The sequence below is a fragment of the Mus caroli genome, unplaced genomic scaffold, assembly GCF_978045245.1.
Source record: "Mus caroli unplaced genomic scaffold, Mus_caroli_1 scaffold_3, whole genome shotgun sequence".
Classification (NCBI taxonomy): domain Eukaryota; kingdom Metazoa; phylum Chordata; class Mammalia; order Rodentia; family Muridae; genus Mus; species Mus caroli.
In genome coordinates, this window is record NW_028227258.1 from 85,629,358 (window position 1) to 85,654,799 (window position 25,442).

Here is a 25,442-nt window from a genome sequence, read left to right on the forward strand (position 1 = left end):
AACCCTATAGGTGGAACAACAATATGAACTAACCAGAATCCCTGAGGCTCATGTCTCTAACTGCATATGTAGCAGAAGATGGCCTAGTCAGCCATCATTGGGAAGAGAGGCCCCTTGGTCTTGCAAACTTTATATGCCCCAGTACAGGGGAATACCAGGGCCAAGTAGGATTGGGTGGGTAGGGAAGCAGGGCAGGGGGTGGGGTGGGAGGGTATAGGGGACTTTCGGGATAGCATTTGAAATGTAAATGAAGAAAATACCTAATAAAAACAGAAAAAAAGGAAAAAAAGTGGTACCTCACACTGACTGGGCCTGAGGTATGCACTGAAAATGAAAAACCACAGTGCAAATTTCCTTAGTCTTTATCCACCTTCTGCATAAATACTCTAGGAAGTCACCAGACAAGAAACTCAGCATTGCACTTCTTCTATTGGGGACACTTTCCACTCTTAGGTGGTTCTGTCATTGTTCACCATTTCCACACAATCCATGTGTCCTGAACGTTATGTGGCCAGCCATGTATTAGACAAGAGGAAACTCAGTATGTCTAAAAGGCACCTCTTCCCCAAGCCAAATCATAGGAAATATGACACTTCCCTCCTTCTTATGAGAAAAGTAAATTAAGTATTCATCATTTTAGGCACTGAGAATATTAAATCCTGACTCTGGTCCAGGTGTATATCAGACATTAAGATATTAGTTACATGAAATGAGGATGATGCCTTCCGGGAATAAGGCATATTAATGGGATGCCAGGTCAGAAGAAAAAAGCCAATATTCATCAAACACATATTACATGTCAGGATCTCTGCCTGAGGATATGGAAGTTTGTTTGAAATACAAAAGTGAGCAAGTACTGTCAGAGTATGAAGATACAGTTGACTAAATTTCAGTCCCATCAAATTTACACACGTGTGAAATTAAGTATTAATCTATTTCACAAATCCCGGGGAACAACATTTATTTCTCAGGTGTTTCAAGTGAATAATAAATTCTTGTTTAAAAATTACATAAGAAACAACTTAATGTGGAAAAAAAGTAACCGTATTAAAATATTGTGGTTCGTGATCATCATTCTGTGCAGTAGTTCGAACAATTGCTTTGAGCTGAAATATCGGAAATTTGATTATCAACCCTGTTCATTAAAATTAGATTCTATGTGCAGATAGGACTGTTGTTGCTAATGTTCAATAGGTATTATTGAATTACTTATAGGGTACAGTTTAAACAGCCAAGTATGTCAATGTAGAATCCTAAAGGAATACACATGCTAAAAAGGTCAAGGATCACCATCCACAACTTTAATGCATTTTAATAATATAGAGCATAAAAAATTTTCTTTGTTTATAGACACCATTTGGTTAGTTTTTCAATTATTATTAGTTCTAATAACCAACTATATAGAAATCACCCAGAGCTTAAAACCAGCAAAATTTCTACTAATATGTTAACTGCATTCAATAATCCAGAAAGGTACATAACACTGGTATGTAAGCTCTGTGCACATATACACATTTAGACCCGTGCTGTGATGCCTTGTACAGATACCACTCTGAGATAATGTTACCTTCACACCTGGGAATTAATTGGGGAGACAGAAAAATGGATTCCTTCCAAAGCTCAGAATTCAAATATTCCACATGAAATTATTATATTTTTAATGGAGTATTATATTAATCCTACATGATCCAGACTGACATATGCATAATAAAACACTGGACAGATAACCGAACCTCTGGCTCTTTCTCATGACACATTGAAAAGCACATTCTCTCTATCTGAGAAGTAATTCATTTGTCAAAATCATTTGATTATCTTTTTGAAAAATACAAATATTTTATAAGATTCCCGTGGGAAATCCCTCAACAGCTATTTAGAAAAGTGTGTTAAAGTAATATAAATAACAAAATACAGTTCATTTTTTTGAGTCCAAATTTTGTTCATTAGACATGAAAAGAAGGTTATGGTGGTCAATTCATGACCAATACTGATAAATGATGTAAAGCAGAGAAGCTAAAAATCATGTTAGTATTCCTTGCATTTGTTTTTATAAAACTGTTTTTTTTAATATTATGTGTCTGGCTCTTTTACTAAAATTAAATAGAAAACTTTAAAAACTAGCCCTTCATTTTAGCACTTACCTCATGTGAGTAATAATAAGTGTTGGAGTTGGAATAAAAAAATCGTCCACTCTGTCAAACTGTTTTCCAACTGGCTGAGTGTGGATGGTGTGGTGTGGCACATTCCCGCTGGCCAGAGTGATCACCTAAACAGAATACATGGGCTTAGTCCAACACTGTAGAGTATGAAGATTCATTTTCTTCATGTTAAAATACATTTTATAAATAAACTCTATTTTCCTTCTCAGAGTTGATATTTAGTAACAAATTGGGATGTGTAATGTGAAATTAGTGAGGACTAATAAAAGAACTCTATAAAGAACTCTTTTGCACAGGATTGTCTCAGGAGGTAGACAGAGGACACCTTAGAAGGTAACAACCCCACAACACATCTAATTTTAAGAGACACAAGATTGTAGATACAAATAGGCATCCTGTACATTGTGGAGTCTATTAAAATAGTAAAATAAAGAAACATGAAGTAATATAAAACAAGTACTAGATTCAATTTCATCTATCAAGCAAAGGTAGATATGTAGTTGTGAAAGTAAAAATGAAACATGTACATCAAGTTAAGTTTTCAAACTCTTGGAATAAATAAAAACATATTTTAAAAACTTGTATTCATTTTAAAATTTTATTTACTCATGTGGGGTGTGTGTGTGTAGTTTAAATGTTCATAATCATATGTATGTACAATGCCAGAAATATGGAAATCAGGAGACAACTTCCAGGAACTGGTTCTATATAAAATATCATTATGTTTTAAATGCTTTACTTCTCATATTCTTCTATGTATCAAGTTCTGGATATCATCTTTATAATTTTTGCACTTTGTCCATGTTTAAAGAAACAATTATTTGGTTACAACTTTGTTTTCAAGTGATGAGCATGCAGGGGCACAGTAGGTAGCTGAGCAAGTAACATGATGGCTTCCAAGGCTGATGACCTGTGATATATTTGAAAACATATTTCTTACTAACATGAAACTACAGAATACACTCTCATCATGACTTTTAGAAGAGCATATTTTATATTTTATAAGACATCAATGCCATTTTAAAAATAAAATAAAACTATGGTATAAGGCAGAGGCAGGCAGATTTCTGAGTTCGAGGCCAGCCTGGTCTACAAAGTGAGTGCCAGGACAGCCAGGGCTACACAGAGAAACCCTGTCTCGAAAACCAAAAAAAAAAAAAAACCAAAAAAAAAAAAAAACCAAAAAAAAAAAAACCCAAAACTATGGTATAACTGAACTCTGTCAAAAATCACTAATTAGTATGATAATAGCTCTTGGGCATTTTAATAGTAAAAATTACAGAAAAAATAATAATTTTCCAGCAAATTTCTCAAAAGTATGCACCTTGAAATCTAGCTTAAAAATGTAAAATTAAAATGTTCTAGCATTTGAGTGAAATACTACAATAATGGAAAGCTCTCAGAATCATTAAGAACACTGTTAATGACAACTAATTGCGATCCAAGATAATCACATTTAACCTAATTTATTAAAATAATTAAAATTTTTGATGATTTAGGGCTCTACATTAATGGCACACTCCAGGTAATACTGTGCCGTAGGCAGTTTGAAGAAGTGATTCACAATGAATCTTGAGGGCTATGACACGGGGTTGCAGCCAAAATTATTACTTTCTTTCCTTGTTTCTGTGAAGTCATCATCTAAATAACATAAAATAGAGACAATTGTCCCAAGAGTAACACAGAATCTTCCGTAGTTAAACAGGGGCCTGTCCTCTAGATGGTAGAAGACTATAGGATGGTAGTCAGGTTCCATAGTCTCTACCTCATGGCTTCACTGTGAATACCCAGGCAGAGCCTAAGTTCAAATCTGTCCTTACCTATTTATTAATGGATGGATGTTTACTTAGGATATGGCTCAGTTATTTCACTAAACTTTCTCTGCTCTTAGTAGTTCTGAGGTTCATTCTACAACTGTCAGTCAAAATAATACTTTGTGCTCTATAAATCACCCAGTGTCAGGAATTCTGTTTCAGTAATAGCATAAGAAATTAGGCAAACTATAATGTTTTTTTTTCCTAATGGCATTAACTTATGGTCACTTAATATTTTATCATATAATTAGAACCTTTAATAAGTATTATCTGTGACGATCCTAGTCTGACATAACAACCTGGATTTTACAGGTTTCCTTCTCTATGCACAGATGATGACTGAAACCACAGTTCCCAACAGGAAGAAAGTGAAATGCTCATAATCATCCGTGAGACACCTAAGTCGTCACTTCTTCAGCTACCATGACATGTTCTACCTGTAGAGTCGGTGATGTCTTCTCCATGCTGCCCCAGCTCAGCACCCACACTTGGTCATGTGACTTGTCGTAGTGTAATTTAACTGGTACAGGATCTGTACTCACTGCCTGCAATCAAGAAAAATTTAAAAAAATATTGTTTTAAAATATTGGCATTATTAGAAATCTGGACAAGAAATGAAGAAAGAATCCAGGAACTCAGGAATAAGATTACAGTTGTATTTGGCCAGATATCTGATTTTCTAAACCCTATTAGATTAACCTGAAAATATCATATTCAACCTCATTTTCCTTCAACATTTACACAATGTTATATAATACTGTTCTTCTAATGTATAAAGTAAATTTAGAGTCAAGAAGAGCTGTTTCTAAAATCAAGGTTTATAAAATATGGTATGTCTGCTCATTGCAGTTCAGTGATGACACTGTTTGGCTGTGTTTCTCTTCTCTGTTTTCACCATCTCCATAGAGAACATGACTAATCTGAAGTCACCAGAGTCCAAAGGCCATGTCTGCACTAAAGGTCTTATGGGCCTTCAGGAGAGATTTGAATTCCATGATCATGATGCTCTACCTCCAAAGCTGAAGTGGCCTGGGTCATCTTAGCAACCTTTGTAACCATTCATTGCTTACCTGTGTCTAAACTAATAGCTATGCAACCATCAGATAAAACCATGGCACCAGATTTCTCTAGTCCCCCATGTCATCAAATAGCAGCAAAAGCCTACAGCAATAGTTTTCTGGCTTCAGTGAGACCAACCCAAGTACTAGAAAATGTTTTGGTTTTTGACTTTCTATTGTTTTGTGACTGTCACCATTCACACAATCATTTTCACATCGGAACTTGTTATTCAGGATAACATGACTCTATATTCCTAGGCATCACCACTCTTTATTTCTTTTGATCTGAGAACTGTATTGCATCACATGAACATTCATGGACCCAAATGGCAACAGTTTGACCAATGAACTTAAATCTACTACTGATTGCATGACTTAATTTCTATAATGAGAGGTAGAATGTTACCAAACAAAAGTAAGTAATGTTTAAAATTGTTTGTAACATACTTGGTGTCTTAAATTTATTTCTGTTAACAATATTTATCATAGTAAGCATCTATTTTATTTTAAATGCAATTATGAGAAAACAAATTGTAGCTAGTAAGGTTTTTGCTCTCCTTAATTTCTTACTGTTAATATTATAACACTAATGGCTATAAGGCAATTTACTATAGTTGCTAGTTTTTTGTGCTTTCTAACTTTATAATATAAAATAAATAATATTCAGTTAAACTTTAATCCAAAAATGATACTTTCCCCCCCAAGATTTTGAATATTAGCAATATTCCCAAAATGTAACTCACAGGAATATGCAACTCTTGGTGGGTTAGTAAAAGTTTAATTGCATTTGTGGCTGGACATATGGAAATTGATATTTTAATTCATATTAAAATTAAGGTTTACACATACACTTCTAAAACTTTATAATACATTTTATATATCCAACTTCATAGTAGTCAGAGCTTACTAAAATTATGTGTGTGCTCAGGTTTCAAAGGCAATATTGAGTTTGCAAAGTAGTAAGTTCAAGTAGGAAAGCAATCATTTGCAGTGGTAGCAGAAAAAAAAAAAGAACCCTGAAATTTTATTAAAGAATATCAGCTTTTGCACAAACCCATAGAAACTACTGGGCTTGGCATTATTAAAGTAATTAACTGGTTGTATTACTCATGGAATGACTACAATTGTATTTACATAACTGTGTTTGAATCAACATTGTATTTAAATTTCTGAATGTACTGGCCTATAACTTCTCTTCATGCGCAGCAAACAAAAAAGCTGCCTTCTATCACAGATGTAGTGACAAAGCACCAAAATTTCCATGGCATTTTATAGTTTAAATATGTAGTATAAATTGTACTACATAGTATAAATATGGTTATAACAGCCTAGTTTGTATGCAGTCTAAAACAGAGTGATTCTTATGTCACTATAATGTTTAAAAACTGTTTACTTAAAGCAGAAGCAACAAACAAGAAAGAATTTCATGATATATAGTTTTAAGAATACAGTAACCCCAAAAGATGAAAGTTTGTAAATGACATTAAGATCAAGAAGGGATTCTAATGGGATGGTCCAGTCTGATGGAGCTTAGTCAGTAATATTGCTTTTCTGAGGCATTTCCTAAGTAGTATCCATCTAGCACATGATCACTGAAAGGAGTAAGAAAACCATAGTTGGTCCATTAGAGGTCAACTATCCCACAGCCTATACTGCACTTCCTTCCCAGTAAGAGAATGCACACAGAAGATGCTCAGCCTAAGAGAACTCCAGCTTTTTCTTCACATATCTGAACATTTGGGAGACAATGTTCCCATTGGAAGATGGGCAGAAATTCAAACAATATCCAATATCTGTAAATGTGTTGGAAGCTACAACCCACAGTGCAGTGCCAGGGAGATACAGGATGCATAATGCTCATGAGGTAGCATTCTAATCTCTTTATTTAAAATAAGAAGAAAACCATTGTAAGTTACTATCCTTCCTTTTTCTTATGAAATAGAACTAACTAACAAAACCTTCTTTCAAGAATTCTTGTGACTATTAGGATAGATAATGGATATCTAAATCTGGTGAATATTAAGCAATACTGAAATACTATTACTGTCACTGCTGTAAGTATTGGGCTGCAGTGGAGCTCACTGCTAGCCTGCTTACTTAGCATGATTTTCAGTGAGCCTCTGGTTCTACACAGTCGTATATATACAGGTATATATTAGTAAAACTTGAATTGCTTTCATGATTATTCTACCAACAAAACAGTATTTAAATCATGAAACATTGATATTGGAGAAAATAAAGGAATAACATCTCCGTCTTTAAAGAATTTACAGAATAGAAGTATTCACATGGATTTAGAAAATCTTGATTTGATAAATGACAGCTCTGTGGAAGAAGTGCAAAACAGGATGAGAGGCTAAAGAGAAATATGATACATTCATTGAGCCTTAAAATGTGAACTTTTTATATTCAGGAGGACCAGAACGTTTAAAAAGATGACTTATAGAGCAGGTAACATGTCTCAATGGATATAAACTTGACCTAAATTGGATCAACAGAATTTTTCTAATAGAAAATAAATTTTTTTTTATTTATTTATTTTTTTAATATTTTTATTACATATTTTCCTCAATTACGTTTCCAATGCTATCCCAAAAGTCCCCCATAGCGCCCCCCACTTCCCTACCCACCCATTCCCATTCTTTTGGCCCTGGCATTCCCCTATATTGGGGCATATAAAGTTTGCGAGTCCAATGGGCCTCTCTTTCCATTGATGGCTGACTAGGCCATCTTTCGATACATATGCAGCTAGAGACAAGAGCTCCGGGGTTCTGGTTAGTACATCATGTTGTTCCAACAATAGGGTTGCAGATCCCTTTAGCTCCTTGGGTACTTTCTCTAGCTTCTCCATTGGGAGCCCTGTGATACATCCAATAGCTGACTGTGAACATCCACTCCTGTGTTTGCTAGGCCCCAGCATCGTCTCACAAGAGACAGTTATATTTGGGTCCTTTCAGCAAAATCTTGCTAGTGTATGCAATGGTGTCAGCATTTAGAAGTTGATTATGGGATGGATCCCTGGATACGGCAGTCTCTAAATGGTCCATCCTTTCATCACAGCTACGAACTTTGTCTCTGTAACTCCTTCCCTGGGTGTTTTGTTCCCAATTCTAAGAAGGTGCACAGTGTCCACACTTTGGTCTTCATTCTTCTTGAGTTTCATGCGTTTAGCAAATTGTATCTTAAATCTTGGGTATCCTAAGTTTTGGGCTAATATCCACTTATCAGTGAATACATATTGTGTGAGTTCTTTTGTGATTGTGTTACTTCACTCAAGATGATGCCCTCCAGGTCCATCCATTTGGCTAGGAATTTCATAAATTCATTCTTTTTAATAGCTGAGTAGTACTCCATTGTGTAAATGTACCATAATTTCTGTATCCATTCCTCTGTTGAGGGACATCTGGGTTCTTTCCAGCTTCTGGCTATTATAAATAGGGCTGCTATGAACATAGTGGAACATGTGTCCTTTTTACCGGTTGGGACATCTTCTGGATATATGCCCAGGAGAGGTATTGCTGGATCCTCCGGTAGTACTATGTCCAATTTTCTGAGGAACCGCCAGACTGATTTCCAGAGTGGTTGTACAAGCTTGCAATCCCACCAACAATGGAGGAGTGTTCCTCTTTCTCCACATCCTCGCCAGCAACTGCTGTCACCTGAATTTTTGATCTTAGCCATTTTGACTGGTGTGAGGTGGAATCTCAGGGTTGTTTTGATTTGAATTTCCCTGATGATTAAGGATGTTGAACATTTTTTCAGGTGTTTCTCTGCCATTCGGTATTCCTCAGGTGAGAATTCTTTGTTCAGTTCTGAGCCCCATTTTTTAATGGGGTTATTTGACTTTCTGGAGTCCACCTTCTTGAGTTCTTTATATATATTGGATATTAGTCCCTTATCTGATTTAGGATAGGTGAAGATCCTTTCCCAATCTGTTGGTGGTTTTTTTGTCTTATTGATGGTGTCTTTAGCCTTGCAGAAGCTTTGTAGTTTCATGAGGTCCCACTTGTCAATTCTCGATCTTACAGCACAAGCCATTACTGTTCTATTCAGGAATTTTTCCCCTGTGCCCATATCTTCAAGGCTTTTCCCCACTTTCTCCTCTATAAGTTTCAGTGTCTCTGGTTTTATGTGAAGTTCCTTGATCCACTTAGACTTGACCTTAGTACAAGGAGATAGGAATGGATCTATTCGCATTCTTCTACATGTTAACAACCAGTTGTGCCAGCACCATTTGTTGAAAATGCTGTCTTTCTTCCACTGGATGTTTTTAGCTCCCTTGTCGAAGATCAAGTGACCATAGGTGTGTGGGTTCATTTCTGGGTCTTCAATTCTATTCCATTGGTCTATTTGTCTGTCACTATACCAGTACCATGCAGTTTTTATCACAATTGCTCTGTAGTAGAGCTTTAGGTCCGGCATGGTGATTCCACCAGAGGTTCTTTTATCCTTGAGAAGAGTTTTTGCTATCCTAGGTTTTTTGTTATTCCAGATGAATTTGCAGATTGCACTTTCTAATTCGTTGAAGAATTGATTTGGAATTTTGATGGGGATTGCATTGAATCTGTAGATTGCTTTTGGCAAGATAGCCATTTTTACAATGTTGATCCTGCCAATCCATGAGCATGGGAGATCTTTCCATCTTCTGAGATCTTCTATAATTTCTTTCTTCAGAGACTTGAAGTTTTTATCATACAGATCTTTCACTTCCTTAGTTAGAGTCACGCCAAGATATTTTATATTATTTGTGACTATTGAGAAGGGTGTTGTTTCCCTAATTTCTTTCTCAGCCTGTTTATTCTTTGTGTAGAGAAAGGCCATTGATTTGTTTGAGTTAATTTTATATCCAGCTACTTCACAGAAGCTGTTTATCAGGCTTAGGAGTTCTCTGGTGGAATTTTTAGGGTCACTTATATATACTATCATATCATCTGCAAAGAGTGATATTTTGACTTCATCTTTTCCAATTTGTATCCCTTTGATCTCCTTTTGTTGTCGAATTGCTCTGGCTAGGACTTCAAGTACAATGTTGAATAGGTATGGAGAAAGTGGACAGCCTTGTCTAGTCCCTGATTTTAGAGGGATTGCTTCAAGCTTCTCACCATTTACTTTGATGTTGGCTACTGGTTTGCTGTAGATTGCTTTTATCATGTTTAGGTATGGGCCTTGAATTCCTGATCTTTCCAAGACTTTTATCATGAATGGGTGTTGGATCTTGTCAAATGCTTTTTCCGCATCTAACGAGATGACCATGTGGTTTTTGTCTTTGAGTTTGTTTATATACTGGATTACGTTGATGGATTTCCGTATATTGAACCATCCCTGCATCCCTGGGATGAAACCTACTTGGTCAGGATGGATGATTGTTTTGATGTGTTCTTGGATTCGGTTAGCAAGAATTTTATTGAGGATTTTTGCATCAATATTCTTAAGGGATATTGGTCTGAAGTTTTCTATCTTTGTTGGGTCTTTTTGTGGTTTAGGTATCAGAGTAATTGTGGCTTCATAGAATGAGTTGGGTAGAGTACCTTCTGTTTCTATTTTGTGGAATAGTTTGTGAAGAACTGGGATTAGATCTTCTTTGAAGGTCTGATAGAACTCTGCACTAAACCTATCTGGTCCTGGGCTTTTTTTGGTTGGGAGACTATTAATGACTGCTTCTATTTCTTTGGGGGATATAGGGCTGTTTAGATCATTAACCTGATCTTGATTCAACTTTGGTACCTGGTATCGGTCTAGGAACTTCTCCATTTCATCCAGGTTCTCCAGTTTTGTTGAGTATAGCCTTTGGTAGAAGGATCTGATGGTGTTTTGGATGTCTTCAGGATCTGTTGTTATGTCTCCTTTTTCATTTCTGATTTTGTTAATTAGGATGCTTTCCCTGTGCCCTCTAGTGAGTCTGGCTAAGGGTTTATCTATCTTGTTGATTTTCTCAAAGAACCAGCTCCTTGATTGGTTGATTCTTTGAATAGTTTTTCTTGTTTCCACTTGGTTGATTTCACCCCTGAGTTTGATTATTTCCTGCCGTCTACTCCTCTTGGGTGAATTTGCTTCCTTTTGTTCTAGTGCTTTTAGGTGTGTTGTCAAGCTGCTAATGTGTGCTCTCTCTAGTTTCCTTTTGGAGGCACTCAGAGCTATGAGTTTTCCTCTTAGAAATGCTTTCATTGCGTCCCATAAGTTTGGGTATGTTGTGGCTTCATTTTCATTGAACTCTAAAAAGTCCTTAATTTCTTTCTTTATTCCTTCCTTGACCAAGGTATCATTGAGAAGAGTGTTGTTCAGTTTCCACGTGAAGGTTGGCTTTCTATTATTTATTTTGTTATTGAAGATCAGCTTTAGTCCATGGTGATCTGATAGGATGCATGGGACAATTTCAATGTTTTTGTATCTGTTGAGTCCTGTTTTGTGCCCAATTACGTGGTCAATTTTGGAGAAGGTACCATGAGGTGCTGAGAAGAAGGTGTATCCTTTTGTTTTAGGGTAAAATGTTCTGTAGATATCTGCCAGATCCATTTGATCCATAACTTCTGTTAGTTTCACTGTGTCCCTGTTTAGTTTCTGTTTCCATGATCTGTCCATTGGTGAAAGTGGTGTGTTGAAGTCTCCCACTATTATTGTATGAGGTGCAATGTGTGCTTTGAGATTTACTAAAGTTTCTTTAATGAATGAGGCTGCCTTTGTATTTGGAGCATAGATATTCAGGATTGATAGTTCCTCTTGGAGGATTTTACCTTTGATGAGTATGAAGTGCCCCTCCCTGTCTTTTTTGATGACTTTGGGTTGGAAGTCAATCTTATCTGATATTAGAATGGCTACTCCAGCTTGTTTCTTCAGACCATTTGCTTGGAAAATTGTTTTCCAGCCTTTCATTCTGAGGTAGTGTCTATCTTTTTCTCTGAGATGAGTTTCTTGTAAGCAGCAAAATGTTGGGTCTTGTTTGTGTAGCCAGTTTGTTAGTCTATGTCTTTTTATCGGGGAGTTGAGTCTATTGATATTAAGAGATATTAAGGAAAAGTATTTGTTGTTTCCTGTTATTTTTGTTGTTAAAGTTGGCATTCTGTTCTTGTGGCTGTCTTCTTTTAGGTTTGTTGAGGGATTACCTTCTTGTTGTTTCTAGGGCGTGGTTCCTGTCCTTGTATTGGTTTTTTTCTGTTATTATCCTTTTAAGGGCTGGATTCGTGGAGAGATAATGTGTGAATTTGGTTTTGTCGTGGAATACTTTGGTTTCTCCATCTATGTTAATTGAGAGTTTGGCTGGGTATAGTAGCCTGGGCTGGAATTTGTGTTCTTTTAGTGTCTGTATAACATCTGTCCAGGATCTTCTGGCTTTCATAGTCTCTGGTGAAAAATCTGGTGTAATTCTGATAGGCTTGTCTTTATATGTTACTTGGCCTTTTTCTCTTACTGCTTTTAGTATTCTATCTTTATTTAGTGCATTTGTTGTTCTGATTATTATGTGTCGGGAGGTATTTCTTTTCTGGTCCAGCCTATTTGGAGTTCTGTAGGCTTCTTGTATGTTCATGGGCATCTCTTTCTTTAGATTTGGGAAGTTTTCTTCTATAATTTTGTTGAAGATGTTTGCTGGTCCTTTGAGTTGAAAATCTTCATTCTCATCCACTCCTATTATCCGTAGGTTTGGTCTTCTCATTGTGTCCTGTATTTCCTGGATGTTTTGAGTTAGGATCTTTTTGCATTTTCCATTTTTAATAGACAATGGTATCCTCCATACTGTCTTATGTCATTTGCATATGCATGTGTCAAGTGCACACATACTCAAACAAGCACACATAATAAAGTAAGCATATATAAAAATTAAACTAAATTTAACTCAGGAGACATATGAGAAGTTGGTTTATGATGAATTTCCTTCAAATAAACTCAAATACATCAGAGAGAGAAATTGTTGTTAATCTAATTTCAAAAGATCAAAAGAATTTTAAAATACCTTCTCAAGTATCAACAACAGTTTAATTGTGCTACATTTTAGCATTTCAAAAGTTTACTACTAAGTTTAACCGTTTTTGCAATTTCATTTTAAAAATTTACCAAAGACAAGCAAACAATAATAAAATAAAAGAGGTATGGGTAACAGTGAACCAAATGTGATCTGCTTCATTGAAGAGAAATTGATTATTTGGACAAGTCTGCTTCTAGGATTTTAACTGAAAACTGACACATTTAATATATTTCAAGTGACTTAAGTCACAAAATGTAGGGCCTGGATGCACATGTTTGTATATGATCACTTTGTTGGGAGGCTCCAATATGTAGCCTAACTGTCAGTTGGGCTGTGAAAATTACTCTCTGGCTCTCATCACCCCCTTCCGGAAGAAATAAATATCATGAGTTGAACTTTAACAAGACATCTGTAAATATGATTCTAAAATTTAAATGATCTGAAACCTGGACAATCTGCTCATGAAAGGCAGAGAAATAGTACTTGGTAAATGTATTTATTTATTTTCCAAGGATAAATCTGTGAGCCTCTGATGTGTAACATAATTTATGGGTGACCGAACGTTTTGCAGGCATGACTCCAGCATTCATGAGAGAATAAGCAAGCTTCAAAGCTGTATAACATGCTGAAATTAGCTTATACTATTAAGAAAAAATCATACTGTTCTATTTACCAAAGCTATTATACTATTCACATGATTCTTTACAAGTACTAGTAAGTATGGGCCTTTAAAATATAACTCTCCGTAGGTGGAGGTGGGTTCCATTCTTAGCTTCCAGTATTTGTCGTTTTAGGTGATGGTTTTAAAGTGTAATGGGAATCTTCCATCATAAGATATACACAAATACAAACAAATGTGTTTGGGTCACGTCCCTATGGCAGCTCATTTGCTATGCCAAACAGGAGGTCATACAGTGGATACCACCCACGGTGTTTAAATATTTGACATTGCGACATGACTGCAAAAAGCATAACTGTTTTAAACAATTCTACTGCGGTGCATGGTCTAACATTCTGTTGGATTTTTAACCTTTTCTGAAATATTTTTCAAGTAACAAGCATGTTATTGTCTTAACAGTTTCAAGCCCTAGAAAGATTATTTCCAGTAAATACTATGTTCAGTGCTATATTTTTTCTGGTGAGTTAAATTAACCTCCTATTTGTTTTGTAAACATTACTGAAAATAAACTATGTAATAGTAATACAAAGATTTTGTTTGATGCATCATAGCTTTATAGAGGTATTGATAGAGGCTTTCTCTGCGTGGTATTGTAAAAGCAGTGTTCACAGTCTAATTGCAGATAAACTTTCAGAGTAAATTTACATTTTTATATGTGTTTATATCTTTGTTGGCCTATAGACACTAATGTTCATGTACATAGGTGATGTAATAAGTCACCAGTATTTCTGGAGCAACTACAAGAAATAAAAAAAAAAAAAAAAAAAAAAAAAAAACAAAACCTAAGTGCTTATGGACAAGGTGCATTCTATTCTGTGGAGATGGCTCACTTTGTCATGGAGAAACACTGACAATAGCTTCGAGACCCAGAAGAGGGCCTGAGACTTGACATGAGGGAACAGTACAGCACAGCTTGTTTACCAGTCTGACAAGGAGAGTACCAGCTGGCTAATTAAGTGAACCTAATTTAAACTAATGATGTAAATTCTCAAGATAATGTGATAATGGCTGGAGGAGACTGCTGATGATCTCAATAATACTCCTGAGGTGTTACACTAAGCCACTACTGCACCCAGGCAGAACAGAATCTTGTTCCATAGAAAAGAAAATGAGGTCAGCTGTTTACTAGTTAATCATCTATACAGCCAAACATCATCTGTGTGTAGCTCTAGAAAATAATTGAAACTGTCTGACATTTAAAACAATATCAAGCTTAGATACACGATTAAATCATTGTGAGTTTTACTTTTTGCTACAAATGAAAATGATGGATTTACTGAAAACAAGTTTACAAATGTTTTCTGACCTTCTATCAACTTTCCACCAATGCTGGGAATTTTTATATAAGAAACTAGTCCCTTTTCTAAAAGTAATATGTAGCAATGCAGCTTAAAGTTGAATAGTCTGTAGTGCTCAAATAGCCATATAACATGGCATAATAAAGTCAACTAACACAAAGGAAAATGCATAAATATGGTGTCATAGATTAGTATATAATTCTGGGAATTGTGGTAATGATTATACACATCTATAGTCCCAGCATTCCTGAGAAGTCACAAGAGGTCACAGTTTCTGCATAGCTTGAACCACATGTGTAAATCTTGTCCCAAGAAAAGCAAGGGCTGGAGATTAATCTCTGGAGCAGAGACACTTAGCTTGGCCAAGGCCTTTGTTTCAGCTGTAGCTTTATGTTTCAGCTGTGGACTTACTTGAATCAAAGAAGAAACCTTAAAGGGCATATTTAATTAAGTGTAGTGGTTTTAGCCTCACGCTAATATGTATATATTAGTATATGAAGATAGTATGTATTTGACTAGGAGCAATGAATTTCCTTCTGGTCAGCATCTTACCTTTTACAAACAAGAAAATGAATTCTATAGCACTTTTTCTAGTATTTAGGAGACAACTCTTTTTTATTATGTTTACTATTTTTGTCGTAGTATTCTCGACAAGAGATAGAAGACATGGATATAGGCAGGAAAGATAAAACATCTGAATATGAGAAAAAGCTAGTTTCAATTTAGAGCTCACAGTGGACAAACCCAGAAAAGATATATTTTGTAACATTTTCTTTATTCTTTATTTTTCTTTTTTTTTCTTTCTTTCTTTCTTTTTTTTTTTTTTTTTTTTTTTGAGACAGGGTTTCTCTGTGTAGCCCTTGCTGTCCTGGAACTCACTTTGTAGACCAGGCTGGCCTCGAACTCAGAAATCCACCTGCCTCTGCCTCCCAAGTGCTGGGATTAAAGGCGTGTGCCACCACTCCCGGCTCTTTATTCTTTACAATTCACAATAAACTTTCCATATTCTGTCTTTGGATTAAGTTTAAAGTAGAAATAATATATATTTTATTTAGATTTTAATGGATAGACATATTTTCTTAAAATTTGACTTACAAGGATTACCCCATCATCTGCAGAGTTCTAGATTTAAATCTATAGAAAAATCACGAGAGTATTTAATATGATAAAAGTTACTCTGGGTACAGTAATGAAGTCACCAGGATATGCACAGTTTGCTTTTAAGCATGCATGTTCTAACACTGAAGTTCATACACAGATAATTGTGGGCAAATATAAGGATATATTATTTCACGCAGTTGATAATCGAGTTAGAAAACTCATTATCTGAAGATATGACTGAGTTAAAATTATATGTAGAGGGAAAATAGAGCACTTAAATAACTTGAAAATTACCTAACTTTATTATTTTTTTAAAATAAAGAGATAAAAGCACTTTAGTAGCATCTCTCTAAAGTGGGAGGGTTAGGCTTTAGCTTAATGGGATATTGGAGGACTTGCTTAACAAACTGAAGGCCCAGAGTTCCATCTCTAGAACTAAAGAACAAGACGGGGTCAGGAGAGGCAGATAAACTTAATGTTATTTGGAGACAATAGGCCTTCATATATATCAGAAAGAGTGTAATAAACATAGTAAAAATGGTCAAGGCAGGCAGTGGCTTAGTGGTTAACTGTTAACTCTGTTACACAAACAAGGAGATTGGAGTCAGGATTCCACAAATCTATATAGACGTTGGGTGAGTGTCAAGTTCTTATACTTCTAGACTTGCTAGGCAGAGAGAGAATATTACTTTTTAATGAGCGACTAAAACTCCATTATACAATATTCCACATTCATCCACTGAAGGGCATCAGTGTCAAGTCCTCATCTCACTTTTGGCACTAGGTGGGTTTGTACAGTCAGCAGTCATGGCAATGCTGGTTTACAGCATTGTGTGATTTAAATTGTGATAAGCCATGGCACTTCATTCCCTGGTAGCTCTGCTGTCTTCATCCCCATTTAGGTGGTACAAAAATACAAGTTTCAATACATTCTTGTCAACATACTTTGTTTGATTTAATGATAAGTGTAAATTAAATCTCATTGTCGATTTCATTTTTATTTTCTTAATGCTTCATATGACAAAGCAGTGCTTTCTGTGCTGAATGGCTGCTTATATATATTCTGTAAGAAAGTATATGTTCAATTCAAATTTTACTCTATTTCATGCTAAGTTTTCAAATTTTCTACATAAAGACAGTCAGCTTTATTATTATCATTCCTCCTGGCACAGTGATTCCAATAGTTCTTCTTTCTTCCTAAATTGTTATATGCTTTGTTTTAGTACCATCTATGTTTAGCTTTCAATAGTATGTTTAAAGGGATCGTTTTGTGTTTACTGATCCTTCTTGGTTTTTTTTAGTCTATTTACTCTCACTTCTTTTCAAGTTACTTTGTTTTTTCTTTCTAAGAAAGATTGGTTAATTAAACCTCAAGCATTTTTTTTTCAGGTACTTCTGAAGCATTTAAGATTATATGTTCCCTTGTGTAAGTGTACCAGATTTTCTTTATCTGTTCTTCAGTTGAAGGACCTCTAGGTTGTTTCCAGTTTCTGGTTATTATGAATAAAGCTGCTATGACCATAAAAAAAAGTATATGTTCAAGTTCTTGCACTTGTTAAATCCTAGTTGACAATTTTTCTGTTTAGAAATTTTCTGTATGTTCAAGACACTAATTCCTAATTGAAATTATATGTTTACTTTCTATGATTTGCTGTAAAAAATTTAAATAAGCTTATGCTGTCCAATTTCTCTATTATCTTTTGATTACCCACAGTTTTAGAGTCATATCCAAGATGGCATGAGCAAATCTAGTATCTTATAATTTGATGCTTGATTTCCTCTAGTATATATTTTACACGTATATTTATCTATCATTTTGAGATACTTGTTGCCTGTAAACTGCCTTACAACTTTATTCTTTCAAGTATGCATATCTACTTTTAGTAAAAGCTTAAAGTATTTTCATTTAAAAGTGCTTATATAAATTCTCAAAAATAATTTGAGAGTATATATATATATGGACAGTTGAATTTTTATTCTAATTTGTTAATCTATATGTGTCTTTCTGAGTATTATTTTAGTAATTGTTACTTTGTATAAAGTTTATAAAAAATAAAATAGTGGTACATATTAGAGAGAAGATGAATAAAACTATATAATATGTATTCTGGTTTCATTTATCTTTATCAATACTGATTTGGCTCTGTGGAGTGCCATACAATGGTAGGATGGGATTTTTCATTTCTCTTACCTATTTCCATTTAGATTTTGCTTTGAGTCCATAGATCATTTTGGTTGGGACTGACATCTAAACAATATGAGATCTTCTAAATCATGGTCATTAACTATGTCTTCATTCGTTTCTTTAATTGCTTCTAGTAATATGTTATAATTTTGCTTGTACGGATCTTTTAATCCCTTATTTTAGTGTTCTATCAATTAGTTCTAAGACAGTCAAACTGTTTTAAATCTTTAAATGATTCAGTATTGGATAATCTTAGTAAGTTGAGATTTCCTCACTCTCCTTTGTCCATCTATGTAAAAATGTTTGAATGCTGCAAATCTTTAAAAGGCTGAATTTTAGTTTCAATTTTTTGACATTTCTTGGTATACATTATTCGTTTGTTTCTCTTTTGTTCTTTACAACTTTTTGTGTTCAATTTCTTTATGGTTGTGAGTCATTAATTAAGTATTTTAATCCCTCTTATTCTCTCAAATGAAATAAAAGCATTGAGTACATTTAGAAAGAGATGCTGAACTACAAGCTTTAAAGTAGTTGGCTTTTATATTCATAGCCCTTTCATTTATATTACTTTCAAATCACATAGAAAACTAAACTTTGAAAGGATATAATCACTAGCTCTTCTTAATGCCCATGAATTTACCTATATTGAAAAATTTCTTTATTCATTTTGTCAAGTGACTGTGTCTTCATTTCACCAGGATTCTCAGTGGAGTTTCTGAAAGTTAACACCAGGATTAATGTCTATTATGGACTTTTGCTTATCTAAGAAGGCCTTACATTTTTCTCTTGCATGTAGAAGACAATTTTATTTTGTTTTCTTTTGTTTTGTGGATTTCATGGTGGATTGATTCTTTCTTCTTCCATTATTCCTTCCCTCATTTATCCTCTTTTATATAATTTTACAGATTACTTAAGTTTTTAGTGTGGGTATGTATATTTGTATATGTGAGATCACACACATTTGTGGAAGTGCCTATGTGCGTGAATGCAATTGCCAAAGGAAAACATTGAGCAGTTTTCTCTACCACTCCTAGTCTTATTCTCTCAGAGAAGTGCTGTTACTAAACTTAAAGGTTGCCATTTAGTGACCTGTCAGGGTAAGGAGCTTCTGGAGTGTACCTCTCTCCACACCTCATCTCTCAACACTGGCCATGTGCAACTTATTTATGTGGATGCTGGATATTCAAATTCAGTTCCTGTCCTCATGCTTGTCCAGCAGGGGTCTGAGCTCTGCTTTCTTTTAATAGGTTTCTTACATTCATCTTAGTTTGATTCATTCTTGTTATCTAACTAGTTGAAAAGCCTTTGTTATTTTTATTACTACTTCTAACAACTATACAGAATTGCAAGTGTATAAGACATCATGTTGTTAGCCACTTTGAATTTTTTCTACGAGACTAATGAACCCCTGGGAATTTGTATGGGTGGTATTCATTGACTATAAAAATGTTGACCCATTAGCCAGGAGTGGTGGTGCATGCCTTTAATCCCAACACTCTGGAGGCAGAGGCATGCAGATCTTTGAGTTTGAGGCCAGCCTGGTCTACAGAGTGAGTTCCAGGACAGCCAGGGCTACACAGAGAAACCCTGTCTCGTAAAACAACAACAACAACAACAACAACAACAACAACAACAACAATAATAATAATAATAATAAAATATATAAAATAAAAAATTAAAAAATGTTGACCCATTTATTATTTCTCTACATATCCTAACATTTCATTCCTACTGCTTTTGATTTTGAAATTTTCAGTCACTGTATCTGTCAGAAGTGTGATGCCTCTCAGGAATCTTGGGTTATATTTATATATCATTTTTTGTTTTGATTTCGTTTTTCATGTGTTTTGTTTTTTGGTAATTTTTTTTTCACTTCAGTGCCGTCATCCATTTTGATTGTCTTAAGCTCAGTGTTTCTAAAAGTGTTATACTTTCCAATGCCTGACAATAGCATTTATTTAATACTTCTTTTATTTAATGTGTGTGTTGTGTTGTGTGTATGGATACATACGTGATGTGGCTCATATGCGGATATCAGAGCACACTCTGTCATCCTTCCACCATGTATGTTCTGGTGACTAGACTTAGGGTTGTCAGCAACCTTAACCCAGTAAACCTACCTACCAGCATTCCGAGCCTACCAGCATATCTGAGCCTTTTTTGCTACTTTCTATCCATCATTAAATGCCAATATAACTCAAACGGAAAGAATATTCTCTTGAGAGTTCAATTTTAATATATTACATGTGTACTCTTTACTTTGCTCCTATGTGTGTGAAATTTAATGCTTAATTAATTTTTCTCACTCCAAATATAAACAATTAGAGTTTCAATTTCAATTACAGTTTATTTTGTGGGAAAATATATGTTTCTGCAAAACAAAAACAGATAAAGAAACCAAACTAGGCTGCATTATTAGTTTTTCCTATAGATCCAAATACTACCTAAAAGATTAATTTTCTCCTACTCAATCTTTCAGACATACAGCTTCCTGTGCCTCTTGTGTGTATCTCTGCAGAAGGCTGTAACTCGCCTCCTCTTACTTCCTCTATGCAATGATTCACCTGCCTCTCCAAGCTGGCTTTGCCTTGATATTGAATATTGTACTGAACTATTATTAAGTCAGAACTGCTTTTTCAAAAAATGTGGTTAAAATGTGGTTGCCTTTATATAAAATATTATTTAGCATTCCTTAAGCATTTACTCTAATCTGATTAAATTTTAAGTTATACATTACGGTTTTCAATTTCAAAGGTGATTGCTATACAAACATTGTTGTGACATTCAAAAATATTTATCCTCAATTTTTTAAAAATGTAAATTAATGTAGAATTGTGAGAAAGAACAACACTAAGGAATTATCTTTCTAATTTCACCAACAGTGCTATTACTACTGCTCGTTAAAATATTTAAAATATGTTTTCATAGAAATAAATCACTAATCCTATCACATGCTATTTTAAAATGGTTAAACAATATGATGTTTCAAAATTTAACTATTAAAATTAAATACATATACCAAAAACTAAAACAATGTTGCTTTTTATATATATAAAACCTTATATATTGCATCCATCTTTGTATAGGTATAACTGGATATATATATACTGGATTATATGTATGATCATGTATATACAATTTTATACATATCTATGTAATTCAATATGTCCATGTACACTAAAAAAGAACACAAATATATAGCTAGTGGCAATATTTATAGTAATATAATTTGAATGTGTTTTAATTGTCCATTTATTTTTTACAAAGTTAAAGCAATTGTGTGTGTGTGTACGTGTGTATGTGTGTATTTGAAAATAAGTTACTTAACATATATCATTTATTACCCCTGAGCACATGCACTACTATACTACTGTATTCATGCCTAGAAATTGTTTACCACTAGGCACATCATGGCCTTTTACTTAAGTCCTATCATCATTCTAGACAATTTCATTATGTGAAAAAAAAAATCAAAATTGTGATCAGGAACACCCACGTTCACTGGCAATGTCCCTGCAAATTTGTGCTTACAAAAGACTACAGAATGCCTTAATTGAAGGTTTTGACATGATGCTTGATTTTGCATGGATGGCATGGATGGATATACAAATATAGACTCCAGAACTATGAATCATTAACTCCAGTAAATTTCTTTCAGCAAAATACTAATGCAAACATAGTCTACATGAAAATAAAACTCTGCTGCCATAAAAACTAGCAGACCCAGGAGCCAAAATCAAATAATCCATATTATACATTTCTATGCATATAATATCCACAATCGGGCAATAGTTATGGTGACAAAAATATATACAATTATCTATTTAGGTGAAATGTATTCTGATTGAGTAATGAAGATATAATTACTTCAATATCATAAAGAGATTTCCACTGGAGTCACATAATATTCTTTATCCTAAGTGTCAAACTTGAGGCTAAAACCCACTAGAGTCGTAGTTGTATCAGAGTGTACCTTTCTCTGATTTCAAATTGCATAAGATCTTATAATTTCCAAGTATTTCATAGCTATAACACAGACTTAAAAATAATATGATTTATGTAGTAATTACATAGCATTTGGCCATTTTATTATCCATTACTTCTATTAATTTTTAATTTGACATCATTGTCTGAAGGCAAAACTCTATGAATAATAAGTAATACTAGCTTTCCCCACTTTTGAATATCTAGTAGGAAATATATATTCAGTAAGGGTCGGTCTCTATTTAAAATTGAATTTAAAGACCAACTTGATTAGTCTCACATTATACATCTAATTTTAAAATTCTGGCCAGGAGACCTGATCATTTTAGAGCAAATGCCTCTGATTTACACTGACCTACCTCAGAGTAAATCAAAATAAAACTACTCTTGTCAAAATTCAACAGCCTTCAAATCATATGCAAATGAACTGTAACATTCAGGCTATTTGTTCTCACAGTATATAAGGGAGAATTAAATTGGATCACCATGATAAATGTGTAATCCTGGAAACCTTAGAATTTTCTAGCTGAATAGCTGTTCATAATTTTATTCAAAATTTTATTATTCATTTTCACATCAGAAACTGAACCATTAGACTCAGTGTCAGCTCACCACTTAAGACTCTGACAGGCACCAAAACTTTGTATTAGATTCAATGCCATTCATTTTTTTATAGCTAACATATTTTACAGTAGCAATTAATCCATGATAATAAATGAGTGGATGGATGGATGGTTGGATGGACGGATGAATTCATGTGAAGTTGTTAATAGCAGAATTATTTATTTATCTTAGTGCTTCTAAGCTTTGTTGTTCTTTTAGATAAGAAACAAGGTGTGTGTGTGTGTGAATTTCATAAAAATATTGGCTTTAAAGTTTATCTATACACAGAAGATATAAGGGGCAGTTGGGCATTACTGTCTCTAAGGCACTTTGAGAGTAAATAGGTTATAGATAATGTGTCTCTTCCTATATTATGATGTGCTCTGAATGTCATACATTCATGAACTTATTTTAGTTTTAATGTAACTCTAAAGAGGATATAGTTATTATTCCCTTTTAAGAGTACTATGTATCTTAAAATGCTAGACTAAGCTTTCTTTCTTTCTTTCTTTCTTTCTTTCTTTCTTTCTTTCTTTCTTTCTTTCTTTCTTTCTTTCCTTCTTTCTTTCTTCTCTACTAAGGTCAATGATCTTAACTGTCCAGGTCCAAATTCTGGATACAGATACCAAAGATACAATACCTTCTGTATGCTATTTTATGTTTGAATTTTGGCAAATTGGCTCTCAGCATAGTTTTGGAGGTAGTATTGGAAATAAGAGGTAAAATATGATGGTTCATACTGGAGACATAAAGTAAAAATGTTGTGAAATGTGAATCCATCATCATGGTAGGGTCTAGTAAAGGGTATCTTCTATATCATTGACCTACAGACTTATTTTATTATTAACGGTCACATAATAATATTTTATAACTGAATTTTTCTGGTGAAAATTACTCTTGTAATGAATCATGTTTGTAATGAGAATTAAATGTCATAAATATGTTAGGCGCTAGATACTCTAAGATGAGTAAATATGTATTTTTAAGGTTTATTTTCATAAATACCCATCATCATACCTGAACAACTTTTTGGGATTGCACATCAACAATCAAGATTCTGTCCAAAGTTGGCTGAGCGACATAAATGAACTTGTCTTTGACATTAACAGCAGATGCCCACACACATCTCTGCACTTCATCTTCTTCTGCTTTGGGACAGACTTCATCCTGCATTTTACGAAGCAGAAAAACAAATTTATATCGTAAATCATGACACAGTGAAGGCAGCATCCTGAGTAGAATTAATGTTTGGTTATTGAGGACACTAAACATCAATTATTAAATGTGCAAATAAAAAGGGCTAGTCAATGGAATTCAGAGCAAATTAAGTTCATTACATAAAAATAACAAATGAGACTCCTATAATGTGATTCCAGGTCCCTAGACTATGTGAGGGAGCAGGAAAAACAAACAAGAAATCAAACAAACACCCTGAGATGATATCCCATGTTTAGGGAAAATGTTTTTCTTGTAGAGAAAAGTGGGAAAATACCCAGATGCATGTAGAAGAGTCCAGAGCAGAGAGAAAAGCAGACTGGACATGGCTATCCTAGCGAACAAGAATTATAGAGAATAGCGAGAAAGAAAATAGTGAGAACAGCTAAGGCAGGGGGAAAATTCTTTCTATTATATAGTGAATGATTAAGGGGTATTTGGGATGTGGGAAGCCTGTGAAATACAATGATCAGTCTGCGTAATTAGGGGATGAGGGAGCCTGATGACTAGCATGGATTTTGATAAGCTGAAAAGCACCACAGGTATATGCCAATAGAGTAATGAGTCACTTCTGCCAAAGACAAGGGAAATGACTTACTTCTTTTGGCAGGCTGGAATCTGTTTTACAATTTCTGAGGAATACTGGCTTTTATCTAACTGCCAGAAATCCAACTTCAGCTGAGCCTTTACTCAATTTTGGACCAATTCAAGTGGGCTTGAACTTTGTGGGGGTAATGGGGAAGGAATACTTGGATACTCAGTTACTGATTTTCCTGGTAAAATCCAATGCCTTTTCATTTTTACCTCTTGTTTATTAACTCAACAGTTTAAGAAAAACATAATAAATCTAATTTTCTCCCAAGACCTCCTACTGTCAAGAGTTTTCAATTGAAAAAAAAATCCTGCAAAAATGTACTGTTTCTGCCTATCTTCTTCTTTCCTTTATAATAATTGAAAATATATCCTTCTTTCATACAATACATACCAGCCACAGTTTTGTCCCTATCCTAGCATCACCTCCTCTTTTCTCTAGATCCACTCCTACTCTATTTTTACTTCAGAAAAGAGCAGGTCTCCAAGAGATGGCAGCAAAACAGGAAGAATCAAGATATGACAAGGCAGAAGACCTCATATCAAGACCAGACAAGGCACATATATGGGACCATAAGGGAATCAAAGAAAGGCAAGAGTCAGAGATGAACCCGGTCTCTCTGTTAAGATACACCCTTCCACCCACTACCCCCCCACACACACACAAAATACACCAAGTATACACCAAGCTAACATAAAACAATTCCAGAAACTGCCTCATCACACTACAGTTCTGAATGTCCGTACCCACATGAACAACAAGCTATTGAATAACCACTGGAGATATTTACATTTGCT

General features: G+C 34.5%; 1 protein-coding gene across 5 annotated transcripts in view; it reads right to left on the reverse strand.

Moving 5' to 3' along the window:
* Positions 1-25,442, reverse strand: part of Fstl5 (follistatin like 5) — a 624,701-nt gene that overhangs the window by 42,892 nt on the left and 556,367 nt on the right. For all 5 annotated transcript variants that reach the window (XM_029475620.2, XM_021158305.2, XM_085835827.1 and 2 more), the window contains exons 13-15: positions 23,856-24,005; positions 4,411-4,518; positions 2,142-2,266 (exon numbers count right to left, since the gene is read on the reverse strand). In XM_029475620.2, coding sequence (XP_029331480.1) covers positions 2,142-2,266; positions 4,411-4,518; positions 23,856-24,005 — 383 coding nt within the window. The remainder of the gene's footprint in view (positions 1-2,141; positions 2,267-4,410; positions 4,519-23,855; positions 24,006-25,442) is intronic.